A 14,163-nucleotide genomic window follows, 5' to 3' on the forward strand; every position below is an offset into this window, starting at 1 on the left:
TACAGCCTAGGGAATAGAGGCAATGATAGTGTAATAATGTTGGGTGATGACAGATGGTGACCACACTTAGCGTGGTGAGCGCTGAGTGATATACAGACTTGTCAAATCACTGTTGTACACCTGAAACTAACATAACATCTTATGTTAACTATACTTCAATACTAAAAATGAAAAACAAAACAAACAAAAACAAAAAACAGAAGGGGTGCCTGGGTGGCTCAATTGGTTAAGTGTCTGCCTTCAGCTCGGGTCATGGTCCCAGGATCGAGCCCTGCATCAGGCTCCTTGCTCAGCAGAAGTTAATAAGGGGAGTAGTTAATAAGGGGAAATAGTTAATAAGGGGAATAGTTAATAGTTAATAATTAATAGTTAATAAGGGGAAACTTATTGGGGTATTATAGTTAATCAAAGAAAAAAGATAAAGCCAATCATAATTTTACTATTTTTTAAACTTTAAGTAATAGATCATAGGGCATGATCATCAATGACTATTAATGTCACCAAAACAAAATCAGATACTGTATACTTCATAATGGAAGAACACACCACCTAGTGTGAAATAATCTTGCCAAAAACCTGAATTTGAATCTGGATCTAACTACAATTTTATAAGATATAAAAAAAAACCTTTTTTAAATATCAGGAAGAAGCTAAGATGATCCATGTGGTAGTGGATTAGAGCCGGAGACATCAGTAGGAAATTGTGTTGAGCTTAACTTAGATACGGATGGTTACATACAGAAACAGTTACAGATATGTGCATATGCAAAGGTTCGTATGCACAGATTTCCTCACTCTGTCAGCTGAGGGGGTGGTCTCGAAGCAGGGGTACCGCAGTGGCAAAAGGCATACCCAGTGCCCAGAGCTTGATATCCAATACCATTTTCTAATAAAGGAACCAGGACCCTTTGGAGAAATGGCCGATTCAAGCCCTGGGACAAGAAATACACCTGAGGAATACATGATAAACCTAGAGCATTTGTGATGTGAGAGATCTTTTTTTTTTATTTAATGAAAAGAAAAAAAAATCCATATTGACAGGAATATGTCAAAGGATGGGGACCCACGAGTTAACTGAAAGAGCGCACAATGGCCAAAGCTGAAATAATTGGAGCAGAAAATAAAGAAATATTGAATTATAACCCAAAATAGAAAGTAAGGGTCTGTGGGTCCATTCTGATGAGGCTAATGCCTAAGTAGGGACACTTGGCTGGCTGTCAGTAGAGCATTTGACCCTTGATCTCAGGGTCATGGGTTTAAGCCCTAGGTTGGGTGTAGAGCTTACTGAAAAAAGTAATGCGTAAGTAAAAAATGAGTGGGAAGGGATATCTCCCGCAGAAGAATTTGAAATAATTTATATAGATACTCTGTCCTCCAGGAGGTGGAGCACAACTGATCACTCCTTAAGTGTGGGCTGTGAATAATGACTTCCTTCCAGTGAGGACACTATGGAAAGGGGAGGGGGCGGTGGGAACGATTTGCAACTTTGAGGAGAAGCCTGACAAACATTACTTTAGCCAGGTAACTCAAGGTCAATATCAACAGTGATAAGTCATGTTGATGGTATGTACTGATACCATGCGATGGATACAGTTCTTAATGTCAGCTCTCTTCCTCCCAAAATGACGTACCCCTGATCTAATTGTGAAGAAAGCATTAAACCCCATAGGAGGGACATTCTATAAAACACCTGAGCAGCACCCCTCAGAACTGTTAAGGTCGCTGAAAATGTGGAGAATCTGAGAAACTGTCACAACAAAGGGGACCTTTAAGATTCCTGAAGCCCGAATGTAATAATGTGGTATCCTGGATAGGATCGTGGATCAGAAAAAAGACATTAGATAAAAGCTAAGGAAATGTGACTGAAGTATAGACGTTGATTAATAATAATGTATTGATAATGGTCCATTATTATAACAAATGTATCATGCTAATATATTAATAATAGGGAAACTGGGTAGACTATATGGGAACTCTGTACTATCTTCACAACTTTTTCTGTAAATCTAAAACTGCTACAGAAAATAAAGTTTAGGGGCGCCTGGGTGGTTCAGAGGGTTGAGCATCCGACTCTTGATTTTGGCTCAGGTCATGATCTCAGGGTCCTTTATTGCCAGGCTCCACACGGAGGAAGGCGTCTCTTTGAGATACTTTCCTTCTGCCCCTCCCCCTCACTCTCTCACTCTCTAATAAATCTCTTTTTAAAAATAATAAAGTTTATTTTTTTAAATGAGAAGATGCCACCAGTAAAACCTAGACTCAAAGAAACTCTACAAGACCAATGACCTGGTTTCCTCAATAAATGAATTACAAGGGGAAAAAAGAGATGGAAGCAGAATCTGTATATAACAAGAGATCGAGGAGACCTATCAATTGAAGCAGTTGGGCTTTCCTGGGATCCTAATTTGAAGAAACAAAAAGTAAGACGGGAAATGTGAATACTGACCTGCTATTTGGTAGATAGGAATTATTGGTACAGTTACAAGTGTGAAAATAGTCTTACAGCTTTAAAAAAAGATTCTCTTTTAGAGATACATACTGAAGTATTTATAAGTTTATGTTAAAAATAATGCAGTGAGGTGGTAGTGGCTGAGAATAGAAATAAAAGAGGATTGGCTGTGAATTGATTATTTCTGAAGCTGAGTGATGTTCCATAACAAGGGCTTATTTTATTATTCTCTTTACTTTTATACAGTTTGAAGTTTTCCATAGTGAAAAGTTAAAAATACCAAGATCTCTGACTTCTCCTGAAGTTAAAGGTTATCATTTACATTTGAATAAAGTTTTGCATTTTACAAAACCCTTTTACAGACAGGATCCCTTTGGGTCCGGGAGAGGGAGAAAAAGATAAGCGTCTAATCTCACTTTTTAGGCAGAAAGAAGACTGCCACCAACATTGACCATCTACCAGGAAATTTTAAATGATTCCACTTAATCCTCATACAATTTTCCAGGTGTTTTGAATGCAGAGCCAAGGTTGAGAACCGTTGTTGAAGAATACACAGGGCGGGGGTGGAGGGGCAGGGTGATGCCGCCAGCAGAGAGCTTCAGGCTGGGCCAGCTGAGTTTCATCCAAAAGGGGTAGACGCCATGATTATTATTTCGGGGGCACTCACTTTTCTGAAATCAAATCCAGCAGCCTCAAAAGAAGTGGCATTCTGCAGAAGGCAGCCCTACTCTTCGTTGTTCGCAGGTCCAGCACCGAAAATACCCACTGCCATGCAGTCTGGAGCTCATTCCATGCATCCACTGAGTGTAAGAATTTCACAGACACCTGCAGCTTTGTGCCTAGACCTCCTCCCCTGGGTACCCCATGAGCACCCCGAACCCAACACACCCAAGAATGGACTCAGTGTTTCCTCCCTGCTCTGCATCTCCCCGCATCTCCTGTATCCCCAGCTCTGTGAAGGGCCCAATCACCCATGCCACAAACCTAGAAGTCCTCCTCCCCTCCCACTCAAGTCAGACCTCCATTCTCCTGGTGCCCTTGTGTTGTCTCCACAGGGCCCTGACGTCATCTTTTCTCGCCCAGACCACACCTAACTGCCTGCCTCCAGCCTCACCCTGTTCTAATCGGCCCTCCATGTAGTCTCAGAGCCAAAAGCCATGGTGTGTTCACACCTCTTCAGGGGCTGCCCCGCACAGCAGATGAACCCAACAGCTCAGATCTGAGCCTTGCCTTCTGTATGAGTGATCTTCTGCCAGATCATACCGTGAAATGTAGTGACTTAACACCACAGGGGACACTTACTGTTTCAGCATCCATGGGTCAGGAGTTAAGCAATGGCTTAGCTGGATGGTCCTGGCGCAGCGTTTCTCATGACGTTTTAGTCGAGATGTCAGCAAAGGCTGCAGTCAAATGAAGACTTGACTAGAGCTGGGGAATTTGTTTCCCAGGTGACTCAACTTGGTGCTGGATGTTGGCAGAAGCCTCAATTTTATGCCAAATAGGTCTCTCCCTAAAGTTGTGTGAGTGTCCTGGACACACGGTGACTGACTTCCACGGCGAGCAATCCATGGAATCCGTGTCTTATGACCTAGTCACGGAACTTAGCCCCGTTTCTACAATATTTTATTGGTCACACAGGCCACCATGATGCAATGGGAGAAGCCACTGCACAGGACCAGAATTCCAGAGGGAGGATCCCTGGAGGCCATCGAGGAGGCTGCCCTGGGGGCCACTGAGGAGGCTGCCCACCACACCTTCCTCTCAAAGCTGACGTGATGGTCCTCACATTTTACCACCAGCCCAAACAGCTTTCAAACTCGCCAGAACCCACATGCTGTGTCCTCCATGTTTGTGTTCTTCAGGCCTGCGAGATCTTTTCCTCCCTTGTATTTGCCTGATGAAACTTCTCCCAGCTTGACTGAGGTATAGTCAACAAAAACTATACATATTTTTTTTTTAATTTTTAATATTTTATTTATTTGACAGAGAGAAATCACAACTAGGCAGAGAGGCAGGCAGAGAGAGAGGAGGAAGCAGGCTCCCTGTGGAGCAGAGAGCCCGATGTGGGGCTCGATCCCAGGACCCTGGGATCATGACCTGAGCTGAAGGCAGAGGCTTTTAACCCACTGAGCCACCCAGGCGCCCCAAAAACTATACATATTTAAGGTACACAAGGTGATGTTTTGATATACTCATACATTATGAAATGACTACCACAATCAACCTAATTAACACATCTGTCACCTCACATCGTGACCATTTTCATTTTTGTGTCTGCGGTAAGAGCATTTAAGATCTACATTCTTGGGGCGCCTGGGTGGCTCAATGGGTTAAAGCCTCTGCCTCCCGCTCAGGTCAAGATTCCAGAGTCCTGGGATCGAGACCCACATCGGGCTCTCTGCTTAGCGGGGTGCCTGCTCCCCCCCCAACCCCCGCCTGCCTCTCTGCCTACTTGTGATCTCTGTCAAATAAATAAATAAATAAATAAATAAATAAATAAATAAATAAAATCTTAAAAAAAAAGTTCCAAATCCTTAGCAGAGTTCAAGTGTATAGTAATACAGTATTACTTCTAACTAGAGTCACCGTGCTGGACATTAGATCTCCAGAACTCATTTGTCCTGTATTAACTGGAACATCCTAACCTTCGACCAACATCTGACAACCCAACCCCAGCCCTGGCCACCGCCGCTTTTATGATCTTGACTTTTTTGCATTCCTCATAAAAGTGAGATCCAGCATGTGAGTTTCTGTGTCTGGCTTATTTCACTTAGGATAACGTCCTTCGGGTTCACCTGTGCTGTAGAAAATGGTAGGATTTCCTTCCTTTTTAAGGCTGAATAAATTCTGTTGTGTATATACATACATGTCACATCCCCTTCACCCATTCATCTGTTAACAGGCATTTCGGCTGTTTCTCTTGCGTGTTGAATGCTTATCATTCAAAATTGTGTGCCTAGATGCCTGGTAGGCGATGGGAACTCAATACACATAGAAGTAAAATCCGAGGAAGAGCTGGACCCTATCTGCAGATGAAGCGGTCCTGATAGGCTCCAAGCTCCTGAACTGCACTGTCTGGACGTGTTCTGAGAGCCAGGAAGGACGGAGTTCAAGTTCAAGCGGGGGGAGGATCCTCATTTTTTTCCCCGAGAAACCACTAAATCATTTCATTAGAAGTAAACTTTCCCCCAAATTTATAAAAATCAATGCCCAAAAGAAGGAAGCCCGAGGACTTGATAAGAAAAGTGTTAACAGAAGGAACAGAGAGTGCTGTCGGGTATATTGGTTAGTTTACTGCCATAATAACGCGGCATAATAAACCCAGAACCCGAGGGGCCTACGGCAATGAACATTCACTTCTGGCTGGAAAGTCTGCGGATCGCCTGGAGCGGTTCTGCTCTAGTCCTCGTTGGCTGGGATGATTCTGCAGGTTGGCTGGAGCCGTTCTGCTCCCCATCTCTCATCCTCCCCATCTCTCATCCTCCCCATCTCTCATCCTCCCCATCTCTCATCCTCCGCCTGTGACGGGCGGACTAACAGGTGAGAGCAGAGACGCAGGACCTCAAAATGTAGTGCACCAACGAGGACGTTCCTGCTCCTGCGCGATCACTCCGCCCCAACTAGTTCTGTGGCTCAACTCAGAGTCAAAGGGGCGGGAAATCTACTTCCCCCGCGGGGGTGGGAAGGCTACTGATTATAAGAGAACAGTAGGGGTCCAGAGAGGGGCGAATTGGAACCAAAAGTTCAATCTTTCAGAGAAAGAAACAGCCACCATACTTTCAAGTGAAAAAATTTTCTAGCTGTTGGAAGATTGTCTCCCGATCTAACCTTACAAGTCTACTTCGAAAATACTCTTCTTGGAGTGAAGATTTCAATTCTGCATAGATGCCAATGACTTTGATATTCCTAACAGATGTATTATTTTGTAATGCATATGCAGTGGACCAGATTTCTGATGTTCCTTCGTCCCCTTCAGGGAAGAACTGAGCTTCCTAAGGGCACTGGTGAAACGGCTTGCTTTGGGAGTCACACGGGCAGGGTCCTAAAATGTGTCGTGTGATGAGGCTTCGTGAGGACTCAGAGCTGGCCTCAGAGTTCACTTGCCTTTACAGAGTTCCCTTCTTCACGGCCCATCAGTGCTTAGCTAACTGTCAGCTAATTTCTAGTCAAGAGTCAGCTGAAAATGGCTAAAAATGATAACTTTTGGGGTGTGCTTGCCTAGTAGTAGAATCTTGGAAGACTAAGGAAGCTTTCAGGGATGAGTCTCCAGTGATGGGGTATCGGAAGCCTGACAATCAAGCTAATGAGTCCTCCAAAGTTAAAGGCATCTCCCAGATTGAAACCATTTCCACACATTAGGCTGAACCTCACTGCCAATTTCATGTGATGGAGCCTATCACCTTGTCTTACCTGCTCTTTACAGCAGTCTGCAGACATAGGCAGGAAAAGACAGAGAAAATGGCTTGCCCTAGATCACATAGTAAGTGGCAAGAGTGAGTCTAGAATCCAAGTCACCTGGTATTGTGTTTTTTTCCTTATGCAGATTGTGGCAGAAGCATTAATTAACTGAGAGTGAGAGAAAGAGAGAAAGAGAGAGAGAGAGAGCCGGCGGGGGAGGGAGAGGGACAAGAAGACACAGCCCTGAGTGTGGGGCTGGACAATGCCGGGCTTGATCCCAGGATCTTGACCTGAGCTGAAATCAAGAGTCAGAAGCTTAACCAGCTGAGCCACCCAGAAGCCCCTGCAGAACTTTCCAATGCTCTACTGTGTGTCCAAGCCTGCCCCGTCCCGTTTCCCACCCCCATCCACACACCCCTTCTCTTTGCCTCATTTTTCCTTTTTTTTTTGCTTCTTTATCTTCTCCGTGGCCTGGCCCGATCTTCCGACATATTAGTTACTGATCCCATCATCTTGAAAGAAGAGTGGGGTGTTTCCCCCTTTAGAGCTACTGTTTAATTTGTCAGCCTGCTTTATCCTGAGCCCACTGTGATGGCCGGACTTTATAACAGACCTAGAGCTTTCGCTCCAGCCTCAGCCCCAAATACATTAAATAATTAACTTCCTTCCCTCTCCTGTGCGTGTCTTATCTCCTCATCATCCAAAATAGCTGATGGCATTTCCTCTGCATAAATAGAAAGTGGAAAGGTCAACTGGTGTTTGTGAAATACACACACACGCATATATTTATATATGTGTCTATATTATAAAGCAGCAAGCCAGCGGGGCTCTTTTATTGTCTCCTACCTGTGACAGTTTCATAACGACACCCACTGCCTTCCTTAATCCCCCAGCCAGTTTCTACCCAGTGAACGACACTTTTGCAGTTTGGTTCGTGATTAATACCAACCCTGGAGTCATTGGAAATCCAGACGGAGTCAGACTGAAGGAGAAAGTACTTTCCCAATAGTAATAATAAAAAGCTATTTTTTTCCCTTGTTACCTTCCATCTTGCACCACCACCCTCACTCCCAGTGAAGCAAACAGTGGTTTTCTCCTGTTAATCTGGGTTTTTTTTTGGGGGGGGGGGGATCAGTTTTTTTGTAGTTCCAGCCACAGAGCCTAAAGGCTAGAGGAATGACCCTAACAACACATTCTTAAATCCGGGGTTTTGTTCCCGGGCACATTGATCTGTTTGTGAAAGATGGAAGAGAGTACTGGAAATGCTGCTATTTCCTATTCTGACCCAGCAACTCGCACAAGTATTCTGTTCTATGTTATGAAAACCATTCGTAAGAAGATTCAGAAACTTTCATAACTTGCTACTATTGTCCCCCTCTTCCAGATCCATTTTGAATCTGTTTGGTCAGAAAAGGGTATGGGAGCTATGAGGAGCCCTTCCAGGGGCTGAGGGCTCTTCCCTGTCAGCACGATGGGAATGTCCTGGGCCTCCCGGGGCAAACCTGATCATCAGTGTTCTATCCTGGTAGGGGTCACAAGTTCTGGATTTGGACTTGAACAACAGACTCAAGATCAGAATTCTGTGAAGTCTCAGTTTCCACCCCCAGGAAGGAGCCCATTTTTGAGGCCTGTTTTTCTTGCCCCGGGCATAGGGGCTGTGAGATCAGCCTGCCGGCCAGGGATAAGGGCCTGACACACCTCTACCTCTCCACGGTGTATAGGAGTTGAGGGAACACAGGACAGTGATGTTCATGAGCCCTGGAGCACAGCAGAATTTGTGGGTTCCCATGGTTCCCTTGGCTGCTGGGCAGAGGTGGGAATGAGACATAGAGCACGTTGGCTGTGCTCCCTTGTCCTTGAACTGATGCCATAGAACTCCCAGAAGCCATGTTAGTCACCCTTTGACCTTTTTCCTCCCAATCACTGCCTCTTCAGAATATTCACCGCAAGGCGTCTGAAGTCTCTGGGCCTTCTTCCCCGTCCTCATACCACCTTCAGAGATGTTAGTGAGATGAGTCAGGCCCCCAGCAGACCAAGTACTGCTCCCAACACAGGGAGGAGAGGCCGCAGGAGGAAGGGTCTCAAACGGTGGTCTGAGGGGGGTTCTCACACCGGGAGCATCAGCTTCCCCTGGGAACTTGTAAGAAACGCAAAGTCCCCATTTCCACCCAGACCTATTGAATCAGAAATGCTGGGGATGGGCCCTGAATTTGTCTTAACGAGCATCCCGGTGATCCTGACACCCAAATGTGAGAAACACTAGTCTAAAAGGCACTGCCGCATGCCGGGGGCACAGCACCACCGTAACGGGTCAGTAAGGACACCCTGCCTCAGTGTCCTCCGTCGTTAGCGGAGGGCAGAATGCCGGCCGCTAGATAATGTGTGTGTCAGGTTCACCGGATTGTTTTGTAAGAGAAGACAGGTTTGGCCCCATGTCTCCCCAGAGACAGGAGGGGGGAGAGGCTGGGTGTTGACAAAGTTTCTCTCCTTGACAGAACTTTAAACTGGCTCCTCTGAGCACACGTTCAGCGGGACCTCCACCTGGGGGCCCTGTCTCCAGCCTGCTGTGTCCAGTGTAGCCAGAATCCTGTAAAGGCGGTTTAGTGAGAATCCACCACCCCAGGTCTCGGGTCACCCTGGCCTGCCTTCAGCAAGAGTCCCGTGAAGTCGGTTTGGCCACAATCTCCCCTACTCCACGTGTCTTCTCTTTGTAACTTGACATCCCTCGAGCCCTGCTCTGCTCTGTCCCACCCTGGGGTATAAATCTCCAGCTTTGTGTGCTGTGTTTGGCGTTGAGCCCTGTCTCTCTCCCATATTTTAATCATCCCGAATAAAGCCTTCTCTAGTGTTCTCACATGCATCAGGATAGTTCTTTAACAGTATGTTTAAACGTGTGTATGGTTTTTTTTTAAGATTTTATTTGACAGACAGAAATCATAAGTAGGCAGAGAGGCAGGCAGACAGAGAGTTGGAGAAGCAGGCTCCCCACTGAGCGGAGAGCCCGATGTGGGGCTCAATCGCAGGACCCTGGGATCATGACCTGAGCCGAAAGCAGAGGCTTTAACCCACTGAGCCACCCAGGCGCCCCTAAACGTGTGTGTATGTTTAAGCTCCTCGACCAAGTCTGATGTAGCTTCTTGGTTGAAAACCCACATGCCTAGTGGTTAAGATTCCAGCGCGGGAATCAGACAGACCCCGGGGGTGACAGCTCAGCTCAGCTCTGGTAGCTGAATAAATAAGCAGTTCGCTCAAACATGGGGGTAATCTCTCCTCTCTGTCTCTCTCGTCGGTGAAAAGATCGAATGACAGAAGGCCCTTTAAACTGGGGAGTGGGGGGGTTGGGAGGTTGAGGGACCAGGTGGTGGGTAATGAGGAGGGCACGTACTGCATGGAGCACTGGGTGTGATGCCAAAACAATGAACACTGTTATGCTGTAAATAAACAAATAAAAATAAAAATAAAAAAAAAAGAAAAGAAAAAAAAGAGGAAAAAAAAAAAACTGTAAGCACAGAGCTCGGTACTGACACATAATAGGCACCAAATGAATCCAATGTGAGCTGCTCTCAGTAATAATGACCTCAGATGTGTTACATTCATCAACAAACTTCTAGATAAGGGAAAAGATAAAATAGGTGACTTATTCTGTAACCATGTAAAAATATTTATTAAGAATAAAAGTCTTCAATACTCCATGAATGAGCTTGGAGAATAAATCACAGAAGAGAATTGCTTTTTGGGTTTTTAGTCCAGGTCCTAACACATCTTGCTTGTTAGCCAGAGAGGGGCAAAAGTGACCAAAACAGGTCACCTGAGACGAAGATTCGTGACTCCTGGTCAGCAGCTCAGTGTGTCAGAGGCCTGTGTTCAGCGACCTAAGGAGGGAGCAGGCTGACCATAGAGCACATGAGACTCGAGGCAGGAGGCACTGAGTCGGTCCTCCAAGTGGAAATGGTCCAGGGTATATGGGTTCTTCCAGGCCATCTCAGGGGTGGTCCGTCCCCGTGGAAGTGCCAAGGGCACACTCGAGAGAATGCTTTTCAGGAAGCCATACTTGGTCCCATAAGCTTTCCTCCAAGTATAGACCAACACTGACTGGCCCAGGACTCAGAGTAGAGGCAGATCAGTTTACTACTTTCCAAAGGACTCGCTCCTCCTGACTGGAACTGAAACTAAAGATGGTAGCCCCTGCGTTGTACCCATTTCCCATAATGAAGTCCCCCTTATGGGTCGAATGGATTTGTCCCCTTGAACTTGCTTGGTTTTGACAGCTGTTGGTGAGGGTTCTGGAGTGGGGGCCCTTTACCCGCTGTGATCAGCAGCTGTTCTTCAAAGTACAGGAGCTGGTCAACTTCAAAACAGTCACTGGCACGAGGCACCACTTTTTCTAGAGCTGTCTGGATCTCGGCTTCACTGGCCTTCTGGAGCCTTGCTCTCTTGAGGTAGCTGTAGACCTTCTCAAACACTTCAGCTCCCAGCTTCTGCATGGCTGACCTGCCACGCAAGTTAGGAGAGATAAAGAAGAGTTTTACACATTTGAGTCATCCACAAGAAACGTCTCTTTAAATCATTAATTACACAAACATTGCACCTTTGAGATCTGGGAGGAAAGGAGAAAATAAGACATGATGGTTCGACCTTGAACGCTCAACAGTACTTAACAAATTCTTCTGAATGTCTATTATGTGCCAGGTGCCTCCTGGGAGCTGTGAACACAGCATTAAGCAAGTGAGGTAAATTCCCACCTTCATAGAGCTTACCTTTTAGGGTAGAGAATAAAGAGATAACTTAAAAAAAAAACACATAGATCTCTCTCTCTCTCTCTCTGCCTACTTGTGATCTCTGTCTGTCAAATAAATAAAATCTTTAAAAAAATTCATAGATAATAAAATGTCAGGCAGCGCTATGTGCAATGAAGAACAATAAAGCCGAAAGAGAGAGAGAGAGACTCCTCTGAGAGGAGGTGTCCTCTGGGCCAGAGACCCACATGAAGTGAGGCCAACAGTAGGGGGAGGAAATGGGGGCCCTGAGGTTAAATCACCTTGGAGAAATATCGAGAAGGCTAGTGTGCCTGGAGTTGGGAGAACGAGGGGGAAGAGGAGAGCCAGATATAAAGTCAGAAATAATATTAATGAGAACAATAAAAATAACCACGGGGAAGAAGAGGCAAAGGAAGGGAACGCACTTTCCCACACACTTAACCTTTACAACAGCTCTGTGAAGGAGGCATTTTTAAATTCCCTTGTTTTACAGATGGAGAAACTGAGGCTTGAAGGGGTGAGGTCATTTGGCCCAGCTCCCACCCAGGCCAACGTTGGTTTTTCTGTGCTCACCTCTGGCCCTTGTCCTCCTGCAGCCATGGCCTGTGCGTTGTCAGAATCAACAGTGGCCATACCTGGTGTGTTTATGTTGCCTTTATTTTCCTTTACCTCCAGCGAGGGTCACAAATGAAAGGCCTACAAGTACAGCTAGGCCCAGGACATATTTTGTTTGATCAGCACTATGCTTTTTTTTTTTTTTAATTTCTTTCTTTCTTTCTTTCTTTTTTTTTTTTTTTTTGCTTGATTGATTGATTTTAGAGAGGAAGGGGCAGAGGGAGAGAGAACCTTAAACAGGCTCCCCGCTGAGCACAGAGCCTGATGCGGGACTCGACCCCACGACCTTGAGTTCACCATCTGTGCCAAAACTAAGAGCCAGACCCTTAACTGACTGCACCACCCAGGCGCCCCAGTGTGTTACTTTCTTGAGCGTTTTGGTGTGGAAGTCTAGGCACAGCTCGCACTCTCCCCTCTGCATTTCTTTCTTTCTTTTTTTTTTTTTTTTAATATTTTATTGATTTATTTAACAGAGAGAGACAGAGAGATCACAAGTAGGCAGAGAGACAGGCAGAGACAGGGGTTGGGGGGAGCAGGCTCCCTGCTGAGCAGAGAGCCCGATGCAGGACTCAATTCCAAGACCCTGAGATCATGACCTGAGCTGAAGGCAGAGGTTTAACCCACTGAGCCATCCAGGTGCCCCTCTCCTCTGCATTTCTTTACTGCCCCGAGCCCACCTTCCTTGCATAGTTTTAGAACAGGCTGCTTCTTGGATTTCACCTGCCCACCTGCCTCAAGGGCATTCGAGCTTTGCGAATTTTGTTCTCCAGTTCAAAACTGTCATTTTTAGTGCTTCACACTGTTCCACTGAATTTATGTGCCAACATTTACCGAGTCATTCGTCCACCTAGCATTGAGCGTTCTTCCCCATAGCCCTGAGCCAGCGTCCTCAGGAGCACGGCTCTTTCATCCAGAGGAACATTTTTCTGGCAGCAAATGTCTGTGAGCGAGGTGAATTACATGAGTGTGTTCCCTCGGTGAAAACTCATACGTGCCTTTGTAATTTCTGCATTTTTCTATATATATGTTGAGTGGGATTAAAAGGTTTTTAAAAGTTGTGAGAATGGAATTATTGGGTCAAATGCATAAATATTCTTAGGACTTTAACCTTAAGAAATGCTTCTTTATTCTTATCAGTTAATTTGGTGAAAAGAAAAATCAGAGTTTGGAGGGTTTTTGTTTTTCTTCAGATTTTTTTAAAGCATTGCTTTAGCCGATGTTGACAGCGATGTTGACATTAACACTGAAGGCATTCCTCACAGGTTCTAATCCATGTTCTAAGACTTCATTGTTCAGTACTATTCAACACTGCCATCTCTAGAACACAAGCATCCCGGTTAGGTACTCTGGCCGACAAAAAGAAGAGTAAGTGATTTATCTTGCTCTAGTTCAGAAGCCAGAAATTATAATGTTAAGATACATACATTTTCACATTTTAGCTCCCTTTTTAATGGTACTTTAGAGCTTACAAAATCCTTTTACATTCCCTGTGAACGAGGAAGTCATTGAACATTTATCTCTATTTGATGGATGAGAATAAGCAGGCTGACTTTCTCAGACTCACACAGCTAGCCGCCCTGAACTCGAACACAGGCCCTGTGCTGGGGAACTCGGCAGCCCTAGGGCTCTAGGCCGTCCAGCTCGAGCAGATTTCCCACCTTCTGCCTGGAGATTATCAGGACCGATCCCGGGACACCTCACTTCCCTAGTCACCCCCTCACCCCCAGAAACCCAAGCTTTCCTTCTGTTGATATTTAGCAAACCCTGTCACTTCCCCTATTCATGGATGACTTTAGTAACCTTCACGCTCTCTTTCTAGCACACCCTACTCCTGCCACCAATCTCCTGGTGTCAGTATTCTTGATCTCTCTGACTTTGGGCTGTCTCATATCCAGTGACCATTTTCTTTGCCCTCCTCAGTTACACACTCCATGATCACACCCT

General features: G+C 45.5%; 1 protein-coding gene across 4 annotated transcripts in view; it reads right to left on the minus strand.

Annotated features, from left to right (window-relative positions):
* Nucleotides 1-10,409: 10,409 nt before the first annotated feature.
* The window catches only part of NEK11 (NIMA related kinase 11), a 247,732-nt gene continuing 243,978 nt past the window's right edge, over nt 10,410-14,163 (minus strand). For 2 of the 4 annotated variants that reach the window (XM_046002712.1, XM_046002716.1), the window contains one exon: nt 10,410-11,338. In XM_046002712.1, the coding sequence (XP_045858668.1) occupies nt 11,068-11,338 (271 nt within the window). In that variant the 3' untranslated portion in view covers nt 10,410-11,067. The remainder of the gene's footprint in view (nt 11,339-14,163) is intronic. The other 2 variants (XM_046002714.1, XM_046002715.1) reach the window with 2 other exon arrangements.

Source organism: Meles meles, chromosome 4 (genome assembly GCF_922984935.1).
Source record: "Meles meles chromosome 4, mMelMel3.1 paternal haplotype, whole genome shotgun sequence".
Classification (NCBI taxonomy): domain Eukaryota; kingdom Metazoa; phylum Chordata; class Mammalia; order Carnivora; family Mustelidae; genus Meles; species Meles meles.